We start from the raw sequence: 24,101 nt of genomic DNA on the forward strand, positions 1-24,101 counted from the left end.
CAGCCCTTGCCCAGCAATAGCTGGGATGTTTGCTGCCTGTGCTCCACGGCTGATCCCTCTCTGGGATCCCAGGCACTTTGCTCTGAGCCAGTTAAGGTGACAGCATGGAGGACACGGGTCTTGGAAACAGAGGGGAATTTCACAGCCCTGCAGAGGTGCTGGCCAGGAGGAGGGTTAGCTGATCCCCTCCATCCCCTGCACAGTGTCCTGCTAAACTCCACCCCAACAGCCTCCTGCTGAGCCCCAAATCTGCTTTGCTTGTCCTAGAGGAGACCTTAAGAGCTTCCAGCTCTTCCACAGGGTTGGAAGGAGCAGGGAGGTGAGAGCTGGGGAGCATCTCTGGCAGCAGGGCCAGCTCTCTGCCCCAGCACGTTGCTGGAGAGGAGAGGGGTCTGGCTGGTGGGGTGTAGTGGCAGCACCCAGCACCCCATTGTGCCCTTAGCTGTGGGCAGTGCTCCCACAGCATCCTCTCTGCTCTGCACAGGGGCTTCTCCTGTCAGCAGGGACAGTCTGCAGGTACCCAGGCTGATGCTCAGCTGAGAGCTGTTTCTCCCCTCCCACCATGAGGAGGCATCTGGAGCAGCCAGTTTCTGAACAGGAGGTGTCCTAGTGAGGATGAAGGTGATCATGTGTTGAAATGTCCATATCTGCAGAGAGATGTGCTTTAGGAGGAGGAGAGGAGCAGGTTGGGTCTGATCAGGCACAGCAGGGAAGCAGAGCAGCACTGGGCAGGCTGGAGTCAGCAGCTCTTTGGAGGAGTTGGCCATGGCTGTTCTCCCAGGAACCAGCATCTATGTGGCTGTAAATGAAAACAGCAGCACCTGAGACCTGGCCTTCCTGGGTCAAGGGTTGGAGTTTGAGCAGTGACATCCCAGGTGACAGGGAGACTCAGACTGATGGTGCAATTGAAAGGGGGTGGCCAGAGCATCCCTTTATCCCCACAGGTGGATCTGTGCCAGGGGATCACCAGCAGCTCAGCCAAAGGGACAGTCCTGGCATTTGAGCAGAACACAGCACAAATGAGACATCACATTGGCCTCTCTGTTGCAAGTACTTAAGGGAACCAGTGTGCCCAGTCTGTCCTGTCCTGGTGTGCAGCTGGGGCTTTGGATGAACTTTGTGCTCCATAGGATGGAGTAAAGGCATCAGAATATGTCCCAGGGTGTTGCATTAAGGAATGACAGCCTCATTTCAGTGACATGTGAAACCTCCTGGAACGATTCCTGTGGAAGGGAAACATGATGTCTGCCTGTGCCCACCTTTTCAGAAAGCTTTGCAGAGCTGGCCCACTTCCCTCACAGTTGGAAAGGGGCTTTAGGAGGCTGGGAGGGGGTTGGCATTCCCTGTGCCACCGCTGCTTTGACTTGTTTCTCATAATGGTCAGGACTCACTTAAGTCAGACATTTCCACACAGGATCTTGAAGCTTTTTATTCCAAAATGAAAGATTAATTGTTTCCTGGCTGACAGCGATAGCCTCTTTCAGCGTTTAATTTACAATTACTCCGGCAATAAAGCTGTCTAGTGCTTGCTTTTGAATTCTCCTGTTCCTCCTCCTGTCCTTTTCCTCTGGAACATCTGTCCCCTGCATCCCCCGTGGGCCCGCGGTGCTGACCAGCTGTTGTGTGTGCTTTCCCCCAAGAACCTGGAGAAGCAGATGCGCCAGCTCGCCGTCATCCCGCCCATGCTCTATGATGCCGACCAGCAGCGCATCAAATTCATCAACATGAACGGCCTCATGGATGACCCCATGAAGGTCTACAAGGACAGGCAGGTGATGAACATGTGGAGCGAGCAGGAGAAGGAGACCTTCCGGGAAAAGTGAGTGCAGCCCCCTCAGCTCTGTGTGTGCAGCCCCGGGGAGCGCGGGCGGGATCCCTGCAGGGATGTCCCAAGTGCTTGGCTGGTCCCCCACAGACACAGCCTGAGTTGCTGTGTTACCTTGAACCTGGTGATGCTTCTGCACAGAAACTTCAGGCCTTGGTGTGTGGTTGGGGTGGAAAGCTGCTGCTCATGGCAGGGTTAAGAACAGGAACTTTTTCACCTTTTGCATTCCCTGTTGTATCAGCCAATTTAAAGATAACACCAGATAAACCCAACACTCCATTCACATTGCCTTTCTGGATTTTCATGCTGTCCTTTGGGCACTGTGTGTCCAGGGGATTTTTGGGGCTGTCAGCATCCAAGCCCCTTATGTAGACCCCCCCTCAGGCTGCAGCTCCCAGCTGGTGCTCTCCCCCAGTGCTCCATCCTGCTGTCTGCAGGATTTGCCACCGGCTGCTGTTTCCATGGATGCATTCCCACATCACACACGTGCAGACTCTGGCTGTGGTGCTTGCTCCTGTTTGCAAGCAGTGCTTGAGAACAGCTTGGTTCTATCAACTGAGATCACTTGGGGAGTCACTGATTCCTTCCCTGGGTACCACTGTGCTGTCAGCCAAGATGTGGGTGCTCAGCTTGGTCTCATATCCAGACTCCCCTCTATCCCATAGCCCAGTGGGGACCCAGGTGTGTTTGCATGGAGGACTGGAGTCTCCCTGGTGCCCCCAGTGTGCTGTGAAAACAGAGCTGGAGTTCAGCTCCCAGTGGGATGAGCTCTGCTGGAGCTCCCTGCTATGGACCTGAGGGACATGGAGGTGCATGGATACACCAGGACCACATTGTCCTGAGCAGCACCACTTGGTCTGGCCTCTGGACAACCAGGGGATGGCTCCAGGGATTTCCAGCCATGCTGGAAGCCTCTCTGTGTCCAGGATCCCTCCTCCTCCTCCTCCTGCTTGTCAGGACTCCTGTTTGCAGCTGAAATAATTAATTGCCAAGATGGACCAAAAAAGAACAAAACAAACAAACCAGCTCCAAGCCTTTGATAGAGGAGAATCCTCATTGCTAATTAGCCTTAAAATGTGCCACTCCAAACAGCCAGGCTTGCCACAAATGACGCAAAGACTAATTACTTGGTCTCTAATGGCAGGGCTGTGCCTGCCTAATGGGGCTGGAGGAATCCACACCCAGTGTGTGCATCCTGCAGTGCACAGTGCATTCTGTGTCATCACTGGGGGTGATGCAGGGCTCCAGGCAGGAGTACAGCAGGGTTTCAGGGCTCTCACCAAGCTCATTTGGGGAGGTTGGGTACTCAGGAGCTGTAAGGAGGGTGCAGGGAGCCCTGTCCCAGCTCTCCCCCAGCCTGGCGTGCTGCTAGCCCAGCTGCCTGCTGTGCTGCAGCTTCTGGCCTGGGTTTTTAAGGTGAACTGGAGTTGTGTCATCCGTGATCGTGACCTCGAGCTGGCCTCCTCCTGAGACCAGGAAAACTTGGTTCAACCTTTTGTTCAGTTGGCAGGGCTCTTGGAGTAAACAGGCAAGGCTGACAAGCTCCAGGTCTGAACTATTTTAGCTGTCAGAACATAACCACGAGGAAGAACCTGATTTGATTTGCTTCTGGGCAGGATTTCAGGTCTCTGCTGAGAGCCCATTGCTGGCCTACTCCCAGGGAAGCTGTGGTTTGCTGCTGAAGGAGCAGGGTGCTGCTCAGGCATGGAGGCTGTGTTGTGCTGGGCAGTGGGAGAATGCAGCATCCACCTCTCATTATGGGGAGATGGCCTGGCCCATGAAAAGGAGTGGATTGTTATCTGCATTGCCCCAGCAGTGTGTTAGCATCATTGAAAACTCTGTCTGTGGTCAGCCTAGGGTTTGTGCTGTGTGCAGAGTGAGGAGCCAGCTCTGGCTCTGTGTGCCCTCACCCCAGGCTGTCTGAGCAGCCTGTCTGGTTTGCTTTCTTCTTTTTTTTTTTTTTTTTTTTTTTGTCCCCCCTAGCATTTCTGGTTTCTTTTTTGTTCTGGTGACCAGTTATGGTGACAGGGATCTTGCAGTGCCCCCCAAACCACATGGGAGTTCTGCATCAACATGGGTGACGACACCCATGTCCTGCTGCATGGCTGGAGTTGGTCAGGCCCTCCCTGAGCTCAGCTCAGTGCCTTGACTCCATTGGGACAGAGCAGCAAAAGCAGGAGAGAGCTGTGCCAGGTGCCCCAGGGGAGTCACTGGCAGGGCTGGAGACGTGAGCTCCTCACCATGTCCTGCCCATGTTCCACCCACACCACAGCTCTCCCACCTTTTGCCTTGATCCATTTCCCCAGGGCACAGAGCTGTCATTTCCTGGGAGCTGGCAGAGCTGCACGTGCTGAACGTGGCTCTCCCTGCCTGCTCAGCTCCCTGGGGCAGAGCCCGTGCTGGTGGCCACCTCTCCTGGCACAGAGTCACCACTCACCGGGCTGTCCGTGCTTTGGCAGTGCATTGGTTAACTGTGCTGCCAGCAGCACCTCCTGCCAAGGTGCTTCCACACCAGCCAGGCACAGGATTTGGTGGAGGAGGGATCTCTGAGCTTCCCCCGAGCAGGCAGTGTGCCCCCCCGGGCTGCCAGAGCCGGGGGGAGCTTGCTGACAGCTCTTCCCTTTGCTGGGCATGAGGTGGTGTTTGTCAGAGCTGCTGTGCCACTGGGCATCTCCTGAGCAGCTCAGCAGTGTGGCAGCTCTGTGCTTCCTCCCGGGGTTTGGGTTTCCCTTCCTGTCCTTTACAGCTGCTCCCAGCAGCCCAGCAGGGCTTGGGGTCCTGCTCAGCACCAGGGCCACCCATGGCCACGATGTGGGGTGTGTTGGCAATTCCTCACCCTTTCCTTGCCAGATCCTGAGGTCTTTTCCAGGTGTGCCTGCTCTTGGTACAGGCTTGGGTGGCCATGGGGTCGAGCAGGGTGATGAGCAGCTCTCCAGCACTTCCAGCCGCCCTTTCCTCTCCCACATTGATGAACATTTTCACATCGAAGTTCCCAAGCAGCCCAGCCCCACTGGGCTAAATTTAAAGTTCCTGTCTTTCTGGGAAGCTGAGCAGCAGACAAATATTTTCTCAAAGCCCAGAGTCCCTCTGGGAGCTGGCCTTGCTGCTCTGGGCACGCAGGGCACGGCAGCCCAGCTGTGAGGGGGTCAGGGCCAGCACCCACAGTAACCCTGTCCCTCTCGCTCTGCAGGTTCATGCAGCACCCGAAGAACTTCGGCCTGATCGCATCCTTCCTGGACAGGAAGGTAAGCCTGGCTCTGACCTCAGTCGCGCTGCCTCTCCTGCCGTCCCTCGGTGCTGGAGCTGCCAGCAGATGCTGAGCACCTGTGGGTGGTGGTGGTGGTGGCTCAGGGCAGGGTCCAGACGGGCGCCTGCAGAGCCGGGGCTGAGTCAGCTGCGGGAGCTCGGGAGGTGCGAACGCAGCCAGCCTGGCGCGGGGGCGGCGCAGCCACCCCGTCATCTGCCTGGAGCTGCTTTGCTTCCCCCCGAGGCATTCTGCACCAGCCAGGCTGGCACACAGCGGGTGGGCACCCAGCTGCCCAGCACAGACCGGAGGGGTCTCTTTGTTCAGGGACAGAGGGGTTTGTGAGGGTGGACTGGGTCCCATTTCATGCGGCAGTTCTGGTGGGTGTCCTGAAAGAAAGCACACACAGCTCCCCTTGGTGCTAGGAAGAGTTGTTCACAGGAACTGCCTGACCTTTCCCAGACCTCGTGTGTTGTGCTGCTTGGACTTTTTGTTTTTGCTGTTAATTGGGCTGATGGAAGAAAGGTTTGAGGAAAAGAAAGACCTGAGAGAGGAATGAGTCTCTTGTCCCATTCTGAGCAAGGCCAGTTACCTTCCTACCTACAGGAAGACCTGACAGACCATATGAGCAGATCCTGGACAAACCCAGCCTAAAAACACAGCTATGTCCATCACTTGAATGCTCTCCTGAGCAAGAAACATTTGAAAGCCGCTGCTTCTCTGGTCCTTTTAGTTATTTGCATCCTCTGGCCACCTCATGCAGAGTTTCATACACACAGTGTCCACTCACTCTGAGGGAACCATTCTGCTCTCAGGGGACAGCCTGCAGAGGTCACTTCCAGCCTAAATTATTCTCTGACTCCTCGTAACTCAGGCTGGGGAAATAATTTATAAGACCTTGACCTTCCTGTCCAGAGGAGCAAGGAAGGCCAGCAGCCCCCTCATGCTGCTGCTGCTGCTGTAAGATCCCAAGCTCCTCATCCTTTCTCACTCGATAAAGCTGAAAGTGGTGGGACTTGGATGATGCTCACAATCCAGTCTGTGTTCCAAGCTGTAAAATGTCTTCTAATTTTATTTGTACTCGTTTGTAAATCAGGCTGTAATTATGATACAGAACACATCCATTATCCTGTTGGAGAGAGATGCAAAGTATGGCTCAATGTAATGAATTAATAGATTTTTAAATTGCATTATAAAAAAATAGTGATCTTAGCCCTTGGAACAGATGACTGTAAGTTTTTGTGTTCGCGTGTGTGTGTGTGTATAATCAGGGCTAAATTAGAAAGAGATCCAATTAACACTTTAAAAGTTGCAATCTGTTTTTGCAAATGGCTCCGCCATTGCAGAGGGATGGGGTGAGCACAGCCCCCGGGCACACACAGCTGCCCCAAGCTGCTGAGGACTCGTGGCAGGATGGATCTGTGGGATTATTTTTCTATGAAGCCACTGATCCTGAATGTGAAGGTGTAGCCCAAGGCTGGCGTTGAGGTGCCCACCCTGTTCAGCACAGGACTCCTCCCAGCCTGGCACACTTTGTGCTGTTCAGGGGCAGGATGTGTGCTGGCTGTGACTCCTGGTTTTCCTGAGGTGCCCAGTCTGTGGTGGTGTTTGTGGAGCCAGCCACTGGAGTAGGGACGGCAGCTCCTGGGATCTCAGTTTGCCCCAGCAGAGTCGCGCGCGCTCGAGCCAGCGAGCTTAGCGGCTGGAAGTAACAGCAGCTGACAGTGCTGTGGCAGGTTGTGCCTCCTGTAACCTCACACAGGCTGACAGGCAGCTCCTTCTTCTGCCTCTGCTTGCCGCGGTCACCTGGGGTCAGCCCTGCTTTGCCTCCAGCCCGGGGTGATCTCTGCTCAGCACCCCATCTCCGTATGCCTGCAGGACCGCCCTGCTCTGTCCTTGAAGGGCTGAGCCTCTTTACCAGGACAGCACTGTCCCCTTGTCCAGCTGCTCTGGGAGCCCTGGGGAGGGAGCTGTGGGGAGGCTGTTGGGCTGCAGGTGCTCAGGAGCAGCAGGGACCTGGTGGTGACCAGTTCTGAACGCTGCTCCTGAAGTCTGTGCCCCACCAGCAGCACACGAGGCCAGGACCTTGTGTTCCCTGACGTGCTTCTGTCATTGCAGACGGTGGCTGACTGTGTCCTCTATTACTACCTGACCAAGAAGAATGAGAATTACAAGAACCTCGTGAGGAGGAATTACCGGCGGCGCGGGAAGAGCCAGGTAAGGGCTGGAGGAGGGTGAGGAAGGCTCAGCTCATCTGTCAGGCTGAGCAAGGAGCTGCAGCACTTTGTCTGAGCCCCCTAAAACGGTGCTTTGCCCCCTCCTCGCATGGAGATACTGCTTGCAGGCTGTGGTGGGTTGTGGTTGTGCTATTTCAGAACGTGCTGTTTAATGGCAGTTGGTGTTTGTCCATCACCATGCCAAGGCCACGGTGTCTTTAAAAAAACCAAACAAATCCAAGATGCTTAGAAAAGGGGATGGAGTGACTGTGGAAAACATGGCTGTGTGTCAGTAGCACGGGGTTCCTATGCAGCCTGAGCTCTGTGCTAGAACCAGGTGGGGTGTGTGTCTCTCATTCTCTGGAGATGGCAGCTGAGGTGACAATGGTGACAGGGCTCCTGAGAGCTGGGTGGGGCTCCTGCCTTGCAGAGCCTGACAGGGCTCTTCCTATAGGTAAAGATGTGGGAGGAAAATGACTTTGATGGGAGTGACACCTGAGCAGAAGTATACAAATCCATCTGAAGTGTCAAACGGTGTCCAAGATCCCCTTGGGGGTCTCCTGTGGGGCTGGCAGATGTGGCACTAAAGCTAGTGGAGACCCTTAAGCCTTTGTTTAAGGGCAGAGCAGATTCCAGGGCACCACGAGGTGCCTGGGGGCAGGTGACTGAGTCAGCCCTTACCATGGCCAAGATACAGATCTACACAAGACCTTGGCAGTGTTGCTGCTGATACCATGATACCCAGGAAGAGATAAGTGCCAATCTTTGGGAAAGGTGCCTTATCCCCATGAGTGCTTGCAGCCAGAGGCAGGTCCTGCTGGTGGATCCCCAGGTCCGTGAAGTGAGGGATTATTCATGTCACAAGGAGAATGAGTCAGCCACAAAGGGACTGTCTCTCCAGATAATGTGGGAATAAGGATGGAAAAACTGGCCTGGCCCGTGACACCACTGACATCAGCAGATCTTCACGCTGCATGGCCATAAAAAGCAGCACTTGGGCCTAGATCCTGATTGGGAAGCAGATAGGTAGCCTCACTCCAGTTTGATTTCTGCAGCATTAAGACATCAGAATAGCTAGCACATGACAAATGTCATGGACAGGGCCCAATTTTCCCTTCTTTTTTTCAGAGACATTAGAGATGGATGAAGCCCTATTAGATGATCCAGTCCCTCTCCCAGCAAACACAGGGTGGTTCCCTCCAGTACATTTTTATAGTGTTTACCATGGTCTGTTTTGTTAGATCACAGCAACTAGAACATGAGGCCACATTTGTTTCTTGTTAGCGGTGGAGACATTTAGCACAGCTCATTCTGGTTTCAGTGTTAAATTGAGCAAATGTGGAGAGTGAGAGGCTTTGCTCTGCATCTGCCTACCTACCCCAGCAGCCACAGACCTGCCCATCCTGCACCCAGCAGGGACTGTTTGTGTTTTGGGGTTTGAAATTACCCAAAGCGTCACTAGTTGCAGCATTTCCCACGAAGCTTTAAAGCCACATGATCCATCCTGAGCATGGGGACGTGTGCTGCCCTTTGGAGCCGTGCTCAGTGCCAGCCTTCAGAAGCAGGGACTTGCTTCATCGCCTGTAGGACTGTTTTTGCAAGTAGGAATGGCACCAGAGGGAACAATTTGCACCTCCCCTGGAGCAGACCTCAGCCAGAACGTCGCTGATTTTGAAAGAGGAGCCCCCCTGAGTCTGGGAGGAAGCGACACAGGGAATATTTCCCATTGCTGTTGGATGCTCAGGTGGAAGGTGGGATGTTCAGACGAGCTTTAAGAGCCAAGGACTGGCTGCATGATTCACAGTAGGAGAGAGGTGCAGAACAGCAGCTGCTGCATTCAGCCTGGAGCAGCTCTCCCACAGAGATCTTGGGGGGTTTTGAAATTCACACTTTGTGCTGTGATACCTCTAGTATTTGCATCCTTTTCCTGATACCTCTAGTATTTGCATCCTTTTCCTGCAAGACTGCACGAGGAGAGTGCTGGAAGAGGGAAGGGCATGCTGCTGCAGAGGAAGGCTCTGCTGCGGACAGACTCGTTTTAGGGTGGCATTTTAAGGTGATAAAGGGATGAATATGTTGTTAAAGCTGGTGGGGGGCAGTGAGGCATCTCCTTTGCACCTCTTCAGGAGCTGGGGTCTCCCCTGAGTGTGGTGCTGATGGGATCTGCTTCCCCACACCAGAGTGGGTCAGTGTGTGCCTGCACAGACCATCATGGGAGCGGTCAGGTACTGGCTGCAATGGAGGGATGCTCCTGGTGGCATTTTGCTCTGTGAATCTTTCCAGAAGCAGCTCACATTCTGCCTGTGCTACAGGAGTGCTCATTTGGGAGTAACCTGTCCCAAAGGCTCAGCCAGCACCCTGCTTGTGCCCAAGGGGTCCTGGACTGTTTGGAACCCTGTGCAGATCCCTCATTCAGTTTTCCCTGTGGCCTGGTGAGGAGTGGGGACTGAGGAGCAGCAGCACTGAGTTGACATGGCACTGCCAGCTCTGCCATTACCTGCCCACTGTCAGCAGCCAGAGATGTGACAGGATGAGGGACAGAGGACACCCAGGGATGGGCAGTGTGCAGGGAGGAGACAGAATTGTGGACAGCCTTCCTGCAGCACATGGAGGCATGGCATCGTGTTCCCAGCATTGCCCATGCTCTGAGCACATACTTTCCTGCTGGTAAGGGTTCAAGTAGTTAAACACCAAAAGCTGAGCTTTAATTAATTTAGAGGAGGGGAGGAGAGGTTGGTTTTTTGTATCAGATGAGAGGAGAGCGGATGAGATCTGCTACAAAGAGCATTTCAAGTGGCTCTATGCTGCTTTCTTGCTCCTTTTCTCACACAGAGGTTGGTGGTCTTATTTGCTGTTGGAGGCTGCAGGGAGCTTGAGAGCGAAGGGGAGATAATTACACAGAGAAAAAAGCTTCTCTGTGTCAAGACTATCTTTGTGGCCTACTTATTAAAAGTCCATTAAAAAATAAGAATCCCACTGCTCCCTGGCTGATGGTCCCCTGGCAAAGGATATTCCTCATAAAGCTGCTACTTACTGCTAAAAATCTCCTGCCAAGAGCAGGGACTTCACATGATTCCACTTCCAGTTTGTCAGAAAACGGAGCAGCCGCCCACTCCGAGCAGGATGCTCCAGCACTCCGCCTTCCATGGCACTGCTCAGTGGAAGTACCACATCCAATGGGTCATGATGCGTGATATTGAGGCTCCTGAGATTAAGATATTTCTAAAATAATCCTGTGTTTGTGTATGGAAAGGCAGTATAACCCTGTGAGGGGGGGAATTGATAGGAAGAGAAATTGCTTCCTCGTCGTTTCACGCTGAAAAACAAAAAAAGAATTTGTGCCGTGGTAAAATAGTCTGATCCAATAGTCAGTGTACAGTGATAGGCATAAATTTGCATGAGCTTGTAATGACAAACCCTTGTGTTGATGTGTCCATACAACTCAGGCCTGTGGCAGTCACTCTTCTGGGCATTTCAGTGTCTCTGTGAAACCTCTAAATTCTGTAGCAGGGACACAGAAATTGACCGTGTGCTTCATTCTTTAGGAAGCTGTGGGAACACAAGTGTTGGGCTCAAACCGGGCTGGAAGGAAAGTGACTCTACTTCCACATAATTCCATTTGGAGTGTGAGATTTTTTTATTCCAGAGTAGATTTGCATTGATTTTGGAGCAACATTGCCCTTGTGGTAGCGGAGCAGCTGCAGCGTGCCAGATACTCTTCCTGCCAGTGAATTCCTTGGGGGGCAAAAGCCATCATCTGCCACACACTGCTGTGATGGGCAGCTGGGCGACCATTCCACCGGGCAAAGCTGTCAATGGGTCAGTCTCTCAGCAGGACCATGGGTCAGTCTGTTGGTAGGGTCAGTCTGTCAGCAGCAGGACCATGGGTCAGTCTGTCGGTAGGGTCAGTCTGTCAGTAGGGTCAGTCTGTCAGCAGTGGGGTGATGGGTCAGTCTGTCGGTAGGGTCAGTCTGTCGGTAGGGTCAGTCTGTCAGCAGTGGGATGATGGGTCAGTCTGTCGCAGCAGGACCATGGGTCAGTCTGTCGGTAGGGTCAGCCTGTCGGTAGGGTCAGTCTGTCGGCAGTGGGATGATGGGTCAGTCTGTCGGCAGGGTCAGTCTGTCGGTAGGGGGACCATGGGTCAGTCTGTCGGCAGCAGGACCATGGGTCAGTCTGTCGGTAGGGTCAGTCTGTCGGCAGTGGGATGATGGGTCAGTCTGTCGGCAGTGTCAGTCTGTCGGCAGCAGGACCATGGGTCAGTCTGTCGGTAGGGTCAGTCTGTCGGTAGGGTCAGTCTGTCAGCAGTGGGATGATGGGTCAGTCTGTCGGTAGGGTCAGTCTGTCGCAGCAGGACCACGGGCGGCTGGAGGAGCCGCCTGCCCGCCCTGGGGATGACTCAGAGGGGATGAAGTCACGGTGCAGGGACGCAGCCGCCGGACAGAGCGTGACGCCAGCCCCTCGCAGCGCTGTCAGACGTTCCCTGGCCAAAGGCCGTGTGTCAGTGCCGACACTTTCGAGGACTCACTCGCGGCCTCGGGGGAGTGGAGCCGCCCCGACCCCCCTTCCGCGCCGAGAGCGGTGCCAGAGCCGTGCCGGCAGGGCGGGGACCCACGGTGTGACCTGGCCGGGCCCCTGCGGTCCCCTGCCAGCCCCGACAGCCTTTCCCAGGCCCACCCTCTTCCCCATCCCCTGCCAAAACCCAAATCGAATTATCCGTCCCGCCGTCTGTCCCGCCCTCCCCGAACACAAACCATTCCCCTCACCAACGAGGATAAACAGCCCCAACCCAGATTTTTATAAACAGCCCGCTTACTTTTTTGGCAGAAGCACCGTCCCAGCAGGATCTGGCCAGGTTTGATATCACATGGGTCCCAGAGCATTAGGAAAAGCCTGGCCAAGCAGGTTTCCCTGGCCACCAGCAGCCCTGTCGCACTAGCAGGGGCTGGCAGGGTTTGGGGTTCCAGATAGTGCCTGCCCACGGCTCCAGGGCTCCCTGCACCCTGTCCCCAGTGCTGGAGCACATCTCCTGCCCTGCTCCAGCCTTGCCATGCCAGTGCCTCTCCTCCCTCCCCAGGGATCAGATCCGGAGCTCAGCAAACTGTTCTAACTCTGTAAATTGTGCAAGTGCTCCCACTCCGGTAACCACAGCAGCTAATGAGAGGAATGATCCTTGTTTCTGGGAACCATTTGATCTTCATCAGTCCAGGGAGCAGCTCCTCATTAGTGATAAAGGGTTTGACAACTTCTCTTCCAGACTCAGGGATATACTTGTCACAAAACTCTGGTTTAATCATGCAGCACATCGTACAGACACAGCCCTGGATGTGGCCAGTAAACTTTGTGCCACAAATACCAAGAAATTATTCTGCAGGTACTTAAAGCTGTGCTGACTGGAGCGTTGTATCTAAAACAGCACTGAAATTATCTGTGGATGAGCAGGGGCGGTCTGTGAGGGAGGTTGCCTGGTTGGGAATGATGCCAGGGATGTCAGTATTGGGGCATGGGTTCATCTTCTGCCAGTGGAATGTCACTGCTGGGATGCAAAAGGGCTTGAATTTGGCTCGTTTTCTGGACAAATCTGCAGTGTGACAGGGCTGCTGATGGCCCAGGAAATCAGACTGAGGCTCCAGGATCCATGGGAAGTGAACTTGGTCAGACCCTGTGGTCCTGGTCCTGCTCAAGTGTGGCCTCATAGGAGGAAACATCTCACAGAGCGTTTGTCCCCTGGGTGCTCAGTGCAGGCTGTCACTCTTTAAACCTGTGGCCACCAGGGAGGTTTATGTTGGGATGCCTGCCCAGCAGGTGGATGAGGTGTGACACACAGTTGATGCTCGAGTTAGGATTGATTCTGTAACCCCCCCTTGGCACCTGTTCTTTCAGTCTGGACTCCTGTTGCTCCCCCAGGTGTATCCTATAAGGTCCATTGTGCCTGTTCCCCCCTCACAAGGGTGCAGCAGCCTTCCTGCAGCCCTGCCACCCCTCCAGGCAGCACAGTCGGGCAAACACAATGGAAACTTGCATTCCTGAAATCCCAGCTGCAGTTTTGGGGGTGATTTAATGAGAGTGACATGGCCATATTTGGGAAAAGAATCAGAGGATGCGTTGCCACGGGAGGGTGGCTGCTTGGTCCCCAGGTCCCCGCGTGGGCTGGTGACAGTGCAGGGACAGCAGGGAGGGTTGTGGGCTCAGAGCAGGGACAGGCATCAGCAGGCAGGGACACACAGCCACCAGCACAGGCTGCTCATGGACCCTTTGGCGCTCACAGCTGGGCTCTTCTGTGCTGCTTGATCACATCTGCAGGTAGCAGTGACACAGGAGTCACTTGGGTGAGGTGACCCCATTCCAGCTGGCCCCCAGGTTTGGGCTGGTGTTTCTCCAGCAGCAGGTGGATGTATCCTCGCAGAGAGAGCTCCTCCACACCCCTGCCCACGTGAGTACTTCTGGGGCAGGGTCTGGGGTCCAGGCTGGGCTTTGCTGATCCCAGTGAGGGACCTGCAGCGTCTTCAGTGCGGTTGGATTTTGGGATGAGTTGTTTTAGCTGTTGTTGTGATCCTGGTTTGACTAGGAATGGATGGGAAATAGGTCATGTCATTGCTAAATTGCTTCCTGAAGCAGGCACAGCTGAAAATCCCAGAAATCTGTTTCTACAAGGATACAGGGCTTGCTTTGCCCCTGGTTGTTTGTGGTGTGTGTGGATGCTGCTCTGCATCCCACAAACTGCTGACCTGGCACCTTCCTGTGTTGGCAGGGCTTGGAGAGGGGTCGGCGTGTGGCTGGGGGGCTGTGAGCAGGGGGGAGCAGGGCAAGGCAAACCACAGGGAAGAGAAAACACGTGTTCCCTGCCTGGGACAGAGCGGGGCTCATCTCCACTGCTTCCAAACACTCTGCTCTCTCTTCCCTGCGGGTCATTTTTCCCTTCACAAGCAATCAAATCACTTTTTTAAAAACTCAGCAGCGACCCAGAAAAGAAACATTTCCTCTTATGGAAAAGCCCTCAGTGGTGCAAGGAAGGATCTGGTGAGCAGGGTCCTGTAAAAATCACTTCAGTGCTTCTGTGGTATCACAGAGTGAGTGGTGGGAGGGCAGCAGTCCCAGTGGTGCTGGGCTGTACCACACAGGGCCCTGCCTGGACGGTTCCAGTGCCCAGCAGGCTCCCAGTGCTGCCCAAGATGAGCCCACACTCGGGTGAGTGCACCCGGACATGCTTGTCCTGTGGCCTGCCAAGTGATGCAGGGTCCAGCATGACTCCAGTCCCCTTGCCAGCCCCTCTCCTTGCCCCTGACGTGCTGCATGCCCCCAGGACCCTGCTTGCTCCAGGGCCAGCAGCCTGGGAGATGGCACAGGGCTTTGCCATGGCATGGCAGGGCAGCCTGGCTGCAGCTGTGAGTGCTTTCCTGCTGTCACTGGCTGTATTTTGTGGCCTGTGCTGTGCTGGTGAGTGTGCACAGGGCCTGTCCACGTCTCCTGGGACCCTGGGTGGGCACAGCCTCGGTGTTCTCCATCCCTGCCATGTGCTGACTGTGTTGCAGAGGTGGCTGTTTGCTGCTAGAGGAGCAGCCCAGCTCAGAGCTGTCACAGTGTGAGCCGCACCGAGTGATCCCCACGCTCTCTATCATTCTTATGAAATCCGAGCCTGGCCCTTTGATTTTTTTTTTTTTTTTTTTTTTGACTTGCTTCCACAGCCAACAGCATCAAACCCAGCCCTGGGACACAAGCAATCAAAGCTGTGTTGCCGGCAGACATTCCTCTTCCCCCCGTTGTTGTTTTGGCAGGGCTTGTTTTGCTTTGTGGTTTCTCCCAGGAGCGGAGGGTGCCGCGCGCGGCCGTGAGAAGCCAGGCTGCGTGGCCGTGGGTGGCAGCCAGCCCTGAGGCCTTCCAGACCACTGCAGCAGTGCCTCCAGGCCCTGCCAGTCGGTGTCATGACACACAAATGTATTTCTGAGCCATCCATCCTGAGCGGTGTGTCCAGCCTGCCTCGCGAGGTGGTGGGGATATGTGGGGAGCAGTGCTTGCAGTGGCTGTGCAGTATCAAACCTCAGAGGTGGGTGCTTCTACCTCTGCTGTGGCACCGGCAAGGAGGGAAACTCCATGGGCACTTGGGGTGCCTGGGCAGCGTGGTGGCTAACAGGGAGGCTGGTGCTGAGGGTGCTCTGTGGCCAAGTCCCTGCCCTGGCTCTCACTGAGGTGACCTGCCAGGGGCAGAGATTGAAAGCAGGTGGAACAACAGATATAGGTGGCAGAGAGAGGACAGGAATAGGCAGCCCTATTCCCGGCAAAGATGGCCTGCAGAGAATCTGTGGGGCTGGGGATGGGGGTAAGAGCCAAGTGCCGAGTCCTGCTGGCTGTGCTGCACAGAGCATGGAGCATCCTGCCCCATGGTGCCAGTTCTGGACCCCGTGGGATGTTCAGGGTGATGCCATCAGGCACCCATGTGTGCCCACGGCCATGGCAGCTGTGCTGGGGCTCCTGGAGAAGCAGCAAAGCAAACCCCAGGCGTTCTTGGCCAGCCTAGCATTGGCCTTTTGTCTTCAGCTTATCTTGAGCTGGTTTTAATTTGCAACTCCCTGATTGCGTGCAATGACCTTGGCCTGAGCCTGCTCTGCAGCTGAGTGCCCCAGAGAACATCATAAATGCCATTGATCTGAAGTCACACGCCGGAGGAGTGAAGAGCTGGTGCCCTGCACGTGGGAGAGGCGGCACAGCCGAGTGGGTGCTCCCAGCTGCCAGAGGGGATGGGGCTCATGCTGGTGGGATGCAGCTCCCTCCAAAGTCCCTGTCAAGGCAGACTCTGGTGTGACATGCCGGGGAGAGGGTTGGCACGAGTCCCTGCGCTGCCGCAGTGAGACTGTGGCAAGGGTGCAGAGCCGCTTTAAACAAAACCCGGAGCTCGCTGCCTGCAGTAGCTGGGAACGAGCTTGAGTGGCACCAAAACCATGTGCCTTGCAGCTCAGGCTGGCATGCACAGCTCCCTCTGCACCAGGGTGCACAGGCTCGCTCCCGACTGATTTAAGGGACAAACAGGAGCTGGTGGTTCCATCTCCTGTAAGAGCCCAGGGCACTGTAATGATGGCAGGGGACGTGATGCATCTGCTGGCAACCAAATGGCATCTCCCATGCAGCCGCTCTGGCTTTGAAACCTTTGAAACCTGGTGTGGGAGGGAGAAGATGCCAGCCCCAGGGGCTCTTGGGCTCTCTCTCAGTGCCACCACCATGACCTGGTTCTCCACTAGCAAATCCAGCAGCAGGTGATGTAGACGGGGTGGCAGGAGCTGGTAGTTCTGATTCAGGAACTGGACTGCCAGGGATGAGCTCATCCCTGCTGGCAAAAGTGATGTTTTGGTGCATGTTTTGAGGGTGCTGTGGCACAAGGAGTGAGGGGGAGCCGGGGGAGGGCGTGGGTGCCTCAGTTGCAAGGTGCACAGTCCAGTGGTTAACGCTGGGATGTCCTGCGGGCTACAGGGGAGGTCTCTTGTTTCTGGTCCCCTGCCACAGCCTGGGGCATCTCGCCACAAAGGGGATGGGGAAGGCAGCGGCCGTCGTTTTCCGGAGGCTTGCAAGTTTGGAAAATAAATAGCCCTGCACTGTAGGTTAAGCTTGGCATCCTGGCGGATTAATCACGCAGGCTGCAGCCAGCACTGAGAGCCCCGGTGACGAGAGCTGTGGTTTATAGATGATGATTCATCGCTCGACTTAGAGCGACCACGTTATTCCAGCAGATTGCAAAATCATAAGAGGAATGTTGTGGTTAGTTTACGGCTTAACTATGCAAATCGTCAGGAAGCCTTCAGAGCCGGAGAACGTAAGGCACAGCGCGCCCGGATGGCTGGGCGGTGAGCAGGGGCCGGGAGCTGCCCATGGGGCTGTCGGGGACCGGCCGCTCGCGGGAGCCGGGGAGCGGGGAGGTGAGTGACGGGGGACTGGGGGCGATGAGGGGCCGGAGCTCCCGGGAGCGTGCGAGCGGGGCGCTCCGGAGGCGCTGCCGCCTGCCGAGGGCTTTCTGGCCGCTTTCGCCGTGTCTGTGCCACCGGCTCGGGCGCCTCCGGCGGGGCTGGGGAGGGCCAAGGTGGGGAGCTGCTTCCCCCACCTCCTCCTGCCCTCCGTCCCGCTTCCAGGAGCAGGCAGTGCCTCGGCAGAGGAAGTAAACAGAGTGGGAGGAGCTGCACCTCTTCCTCGCCAGGGCTTTCTCCCGGCGCGTCCCGCTGTCAGGACCCGCGGCAAGTCGGTCCGTTCTCAGCAGGGTCAGCCCGTCCGTGCCCGGCTCCTACCTGGAAGCCGCCGTGCCCCGAACGTGCGCTTGGAGACGGAGCTTTATGGTGGCGGAGCTGGCGGTGCCGTGCCCGGAGGAGCCGGGCGGGCCGAGCCGGGCGCTGCGGGAGCCCATGCGTGCCTGCGGCGGGCCCCGGGCCCGGGACGCGCTGTTCCCGGGAGAGCTGGCAGCGCTCTGCGCCGCCCCAGCTGCTCCGGGCCCGGCGGGACCGCGGGGCAGAGGTGAGCAGGTGTTTGTAATTACCGAGCGGCTCGGGCCGCAGCGCAGCGAGCGGGGGAGGCCGCCTGTCCCCCCGGAGCCGGGGCAGGGTCGGCCTCTGCTCACGCGTCCCGCGTCCGATTTTGTCCCGGGGCCTTTTTAAATAAACAGGATGCGTCGGCAGCAAAAACAAGCAGCAGCGATGCTGAGGCGGAGGAAGGGCGGTCCGGGCTTAGAGCGTCTGACCTGGGAGGGAGGGCCAGCCCTGCCCTCTGCCACAGGCATCTTCCCTGGCCTCGGGCACATCCCTTGGCTCTCTTGTGCAAGGGGGGCAGCACGTACCTGGCTTACCTCTGGGAAGCGGCGTGCCTCATCCCCAGGGTGGCAGAGATGTAGGTAGAGAGAGGTTTAAGTTTGAGCTAGCCGGGGGCTGGGCAGTTTTGGTGCCGGCCTTTGGAGGTTCCGCTGAGGGCTGACCCACCTGCCAGTCCACCTCTAGCCTGGGCGGTGTGAATCACAGGGAAACATCAGCTGGTAATTGGGGAAGCATTTCCTGGCCCGTCACGCTTTGGGATGGCGTCCCGTCCCTTGAATCATCCCGAGCTGGTCCGTGTCCAGCACTAAGAATAGCCTCCCCACACACGGCGGGGGCAGCGCCGGCAGCGGGGACCGGCCGGCCCGGGGGCTCCCGGCGCTGCCTTCCCACCGCTGTGCCACGGCATGGCCCGGCTCCAGGGCCGGTTTGGGGTGGAGCACAGGGCGAGGATGGGCTGGGGCAGCTGCCGTGGTCCATCACTGGGGATGGTTCTGTCTGTGTGTGCCGTTTGTGGCTGAGCTCTGAAATGGCTCCGTTCAGCACCCCAGGGTCCCTGCTCCCCACCCAGGGCTGGGTGCTCGGTGCAGCCCCACAGCTTCCAGCCCAGCAGGTACCCCTGGTGTGATGTAAGGGGGACGCTCATGAGCAGAGGCGTTTCCTGGGGAGTTTGGCAGGTGCCCTGCTCTGCAGCCAAGCTCCAGTACAGGAGATAAGCCATCGCTGTGGGCTTGCCAGGGTTCAGATCAGCATTTGGCTGGGAGCCTTCCCTCAGATGAGGACATGAGCACAGCCTTGGGTGGAGCTGGGTCAGTTTTCCCACCATGGCCTGATGGTGATGATGCTGCTGTCCATTTCACGTATTTCACCTGGCTGACAGGTGAGACCTGTCCTGTCTGTCCTGCTGGGTGCAGGGTGCTTTTCCCACCTGGCTCTCGCTCCTGGCATCGGGCACCCGGCCGTGGTCAGAGCAGGGCAATCACTAGAGGGCAACCTTGGATTGAGATGTGCCTCTGCACTGGGAGGAACCTTGATTTGATGTCCTACCAGGCTGGGCTTGAAACGTTCAGGAGGAGAGGGATGTGCAGTGGCCCACTGAAGCCAGCCCAGTGGGGTTTGCCCATCCTGATCATGCCAAAGCTTGGCAGATGTCTCTGCAGGGGAGCACCTGTGTTGCTGCATGAGCCACCAAGGCCGCTCTCATCTCTCCCTGTGTTTGCAGGCTGGTAGAGGGAGCTCCTTGGCATCACTGCCATTCCATGGGGAAAAGCTGTGATGGCTGCCCAGGCTGGCAGCCCCCTAGTTCAGACAAGTATAGAGACAGGATAGGGTGATGTTGAACCTTTCTTTGATGCTCACCCCAGCCTGAAGCTGGGACAGGTACTTGTGTGGTCACAGCTGGGTTTAAATCTGAAGGAGAGCTGGGATTTCTGGGGTGCAGGATTTCCCCCATCCCTCAAAAGAAAATATTTTCAATTGGGTGGAAGAAATACTGGGAAACTCATGTGGGCTCCCCCTCCCTTGCCAAAGCCTTTGGCAAGGTGGGTGATGATGGCCAGGGCTGGGCAGAGCCTGTCCTGCTGCCTTGGAGGTCACAGCCCTCACCTCAGGGGTGTCAGTCTGGGCTGAACCCGCGCTCAGGGTTCACCATGGAGTGACTCAGAGTCAGAGAGTTCAGGGAAGTGCACATGATGGATGCCCTTTGCCCCTCTGCAGCCACTGCAGGCTTCCCCACCTTCTGCTCCAACTTGTCCCCTGCCCTCCTCCTCCCCCAGTTTGGGGCTGACAGGGCAATGCCCAGTAATGGGGATGACACTTCCCTTGCTCACTTGCTGCATGAGACAGCCTGTTCCCCAGGCCTTAGTGATCTGTGGACTTTGGAAATTCAAAAGCAACCGAGTGCTCATCCCAACTGTTTCCTGACTCCCTCTCCCCTGGGACCTCCCAGCCTGACATCCCACGGAGCAATTCCCAGAGCAGCAGGAGTGTGAGCTGATGCATTGCAGTTGTGTTCTGCACGTGTGCAGAGCTGCTCCAGGGGCTGCCCAGGCGTGCCAGGGTCCCGATGGCACAGCTGCCTCCCCCTGTACAAGGAGGAACTGAAAGTCACTGGGGTTTCAGTGATGGCTGTGCATGGGTTTTAAAGAGTTTGTTCAACCAGGGCCTGAAGGAATCAGCAGTTTTCTCGTTAAACTGCTCCATTTGACAGCTCCATGGTTCTGATTTTAGCACCGGCCCATGGGGTATAAGAGCTCTGCTTGTACCCAGTGCTGCTGCTGGGTTTGCCCGTGTTTGAAGCAGCCTCCCAGTTCTGCAGTGGGACCAGGCCAGCCCTGCTGGCTCTGGGGATGTGAGGACACCTCATCAGTACTTGCTGTATGGCTGTATGCCAGCCAGACCAGCCACCTTCTGCTGATAAATCCATGTTAAGGCCATTTTACTGCCCATTACATCACCAAACCCTTTCCCAAGGGGGTGGTGGAAGCCCTGCAGGCTGGGCAGGGGCTGGGTGAGCCCGGGTGGGTTTCCTGGAGCAGGCAGCCTTGCATTAGCCAGGAGCAGGATGGTTTAATAAATCATTTCCGTCTCTAATTTCTACTTCTCTATTCAACTCCTCTCGTTTGCTGGTCACCAGAGGGAAGGGAGGTCAGGGGAACCAGGCCTCCCCAGCAACCTCCTTCCTGCAGCTGTTGAAACAAAATCCAGAGCTATAATAATCCCTGTGTCCCTCCCTGGGGTACTACAGTGCCTTTGGCCTGAGCAGCAGCAGAGGCGTTGGGGTGGTTGGGCTCTGCTGAAGGTGCCAGGTGCTAAAGAGAGGGCAGAGAGGGCACCTTCCCTGCTTGGTGCTACACAGTCACAAACATTCCCCATGGGCTGGGTCAGACACTTGGGAAAAGATCAGGAGTGTTGGTATTGCTGAGCCTCGGGGTGTCACTGGTGCCCTGTCTCCTTCATGCTCCAGCAAAATGCCATCCACTGGCTGCAAATCACCTAGCCAGAGCAGGAGGGTAGTTCTCACCTCCCTGCTTTACCCCCACATCAGATCCTTGCTTGTTGCCTGTCCCCAGGGGAGCAGCTGGGGCTGTCCCACTGCCTAGAATAGGAGCCAGAGTGCAGCTGCCATGCCTGATCCTGAGCTACCTCTGATCCCCCTGGAAAGGAGACCTCAGCCCCTGTGGCCTCCAGCAGTGCCCTGCCTGCACCCTCTGCCTGCAGCTCTTTCCTCTTGGCCACTTGCCCCCAGCATTGTTTCACAGCACTTGTTTGGGTTGGCCCAGGTGCTGCCCTGTGTCCGCCTCAGCAGTGAGGGCTTGGTTTATTTTATGTCCTTTGTTTTGCAGCAGCAGCAAATGCCCCGGAGCAGCCAAGAGGAGAAAGATGAAAAAGAGAAAGAAAAAGAGAAGGAGGGAGAGAAGGAGGAAGACAAGCAGGAAGCAGAAAATGACAAAGAAGAACTGACAAAGTAAGGACAGCCCTCCCTGCCTGGTTCCAGTGGGCTGGGGTGCACTGGTGGGATGTGGTGATGGGATGCAGCGCAGTCCAGGCTGCCTGACCCCGTGCAGGACTGTGTGTGCCCACTCACCTCCTCTGCAGGGAGGGAAAGGCAGATCCTCCTCCTCATTCCTCTTCCTGCTGCTCCCAAACTGGGAAAGCAACACGATATGGGGGTTTTTTATATCAACCCAATCAATCTGCAAAGCTCCTGTGATCCTCCAGCTTGTTCTGTTGTTACGAGAGCCTCTGGGAGCCGGAGGAGCAATCCGGGGGCAGCGGAGCACAGCATTTCACCTTTGGTGTTATTGATGTCACCGTGAGCACTCCCAGATGCAGAGCTCCAGCCAGCCCAGCCTCCCTCACACCGAGCATCAGCGCCGTGGCAGGGGAAGGTTGGCACGCAGACCGCTCGCTATCTGTAATGGGCTTAATGCTTGCTTTAAAAGAACATCTGGCTTCATTATATCTAGGCTGCAAAGACATTTACCAGCAGGTCCCTTTCAGGAAGATAAATGAGGAGGAGGCAGGGATGAATTTGAATGGTCTGGTATTAAACCTGTCTCCGTCAGGTCTCTGCGTGCACTTGGTGGTGGAGCTGCAGCCAGCTGCAGAAAGAAAACCCCACCACAAATCACCCCACTGCCAATCCCAGCCAGGAAAAGAGCCTGCGTCTGCAAAAAAACTGCAGACCTGCCCCCCTAAAAAACCAACAACAAAAAGAAAAATCCCCAGACACGTGCAGAGAAATAATTGCTTGACCTAAAAATCAGACCAACCAAACAACATTTTATTTTTTTTCCCTTCTCTCCCTGTTTTTGCAGGGACAAGAACGACGACACGTCCGGAGAAGACAACGATGAGAAGGAAACGGTCACGTCCAAGGGCCGCAAAACCGCCAACAGCCAGGGCCGGCGCAAGGGCCGCATCACCCGCTCCATGGCCAACGAGGCCAACAACGAGGAGGCAGCCACGCCACAGCAGAGTGCCGAGCTGGGTACGTGCCAGGGCACGAGGGCACCCTGCCCTGGGCTGGGCTTTTGGGGTGTCCATTGGGCTGGGATGGGACGTCAGCCTGCTCTGCTCCCCGCTCGCAGAAGAGGGAAATCCTTTGTGAAATGCTTCTTTCTGGGGAGTAGCAGTGATGTTTGTCTCTGTCAAGTGGATTGCTCAGTGTGGTTCACCAGAATAAGTGGGGGCATTTGCAAGCCCAGGCTTTCCTGGCTGAGTGTTCGTGCGTTTTATGGCCTCAGAGGGAAAGTGTTGCAAAACAGAAAAAGGGAAGCCTTCAGTTTTAGCAGTGCTTTGGCAAAGTTTTGTCCCTCCTGCACTTGGAGCTGATTCCCTTTGCAGCTCCTTCGGCTTCCCAGTCCCCTCAACGTCTGCATGGGACCCTGCTCTGCCCTCCTGGGTCTCTGCTACTTCTCCTACCTGCTCTGTTTTCAAATTTGTCTGGAGCCTGAGCAGCTGCACCCTGTGGGATCTGCTCCTCCTTGGCCTTGGGCATTGGGCCGGTCCATTTCCATCCATGCCTGTACCGTGGCATCCAGGCCCTACACCAGCCCACAGTGTGGCCATAGCCCTGCCATGCTAGCCTTGGGTAGATGGGAATTCATGGCAGCATGCACAGCCCCACACTGGGCACATCTGCCTCTGGCACCTGCAGCATCACTAGTTGCCACCCCAGGGAGCAGGCTCATGTATTGACTTGCAGAAGCCAATGCATCAAGGAATTTGGCTGATATTCCTATATATTCTATTCTGTCAAAGTACAGAATTATTGCTGTGCTACCTAAGGCAGGTAAAAATAAAAGCAGGGTGACTCCTCTCAGATCCCTTGCTCTGCAGTTTCTGGCTTGTGCTGTTCCATGTGCCATAAATCACGCGGAGGTGTTTCGCCTCCCTGTTCTCTGCTGACAACTGGCTGAAGCCTTGATTGCGAGCGCTCTGTTTTCATACAGGCGATATAAATAGTCCCCAGCACAACAGAGCCCTGCTCTCTCCCTCCAACTTGTTCAGCAGCGCTGCAGAGAAGCAGCAGATAATGCCAGTAACTTAGATGGGATTTTTTATCCTGATATCTCAGAGTCCTTGATAAACTTCACTGCAAACACAGAGGAAAGCCTTTAGACCATGTTAAATTGGGAAAAAGGAATGGATCAATTCCAGTGACATATCTGAGCAATTGATTTCACTTTATGTCTCTCCAATAGTGCTTTAATTTAGGTTGGCTAAGAAAGTTATTGCATTTTAAATACCAATTGAACATTAAAAACCAGCACAAAACCGTATTGTGGTTTAACTGCAGCGTGCCGGAGCTCCCCGTGGGCATCTGTTTCATAACTGCGCAACCTCAGGCGATGCCATTAATCAAACCAAACGGGCCATTCCTGTGACATTTCTGTACCATACAATAACAGCCATCACCAGCTGAGCCAAGGGCCTGCACGGCGTTGGGGACACTCGCTTTTACGTAAACGAGCGCTGTGGCCCTGGCCGTGCCTGCTGCCAGGGGGAAGCAGTGAGGTATCAGTTTCCCTCCC

At 55.8% G+C, this 24,101-nt stretch overlaps 1 protein-coding gene across 25 annotated transcripts in view; it reads left to right on the forward strand.

Moving 5' to 3' along the window:
* NCOR2 (nuclear receptor corepressor 2) overlaps positions 1–24,101 on the forward strand; it is a 226,408-nt gene that overhangs the window by 148,982 nt on the left and 53,325 nt on the right. For 21 of the 25 annotated variants that reach the window (XM_074554206.1, XM_074554221.1, XM_074554222.1 and 18 more), the window contains 5 exons: positions 1,641–1,819; positions 5,016–5,070; positions 7,188–7,286; positions 21,408–21,529; positions 22,383–22,555. In XM_074554206.1, the coding sequence (XP_074410307.1) occupies positions 1,641–1,819; positions 5,016–5,070; positions 7,188–7,286; positions 21,408–21,529; positions 22,383–22,555 (628 nt within the window). Of the gene's footprint in view, positions 1–1,640; positions 1,820–5,015; positions 5,071–7,187; positions 7,287–17,007; positions 17,188–21,407; positions 21,530–22,382; positions 22,556–24,101 lie in introns of those variants that run through there. The other 4 variants (XM_074554215.1, XM_074554220.1, XM_074554225.1 and 1 more) reach the window with 3 other exon arrangements.

The sequence above is a fragment of the Zonotrichia albicollis genome, chromosome 18, assembly GCF_047830755.1.
Source record: "Zonotrichia albicollis isolate bZonAlb1 chromosome 18, bZonAlb1.hap1, whole genome shotgun sequence".
Classification (NCBI taxonomy): domain Eukaryota; kingdom Metazoa; phylum Chordata; class Aves; order Passeriformes; family Passerellidae; genus Zonotrichia; species Zonotrichia albicollis.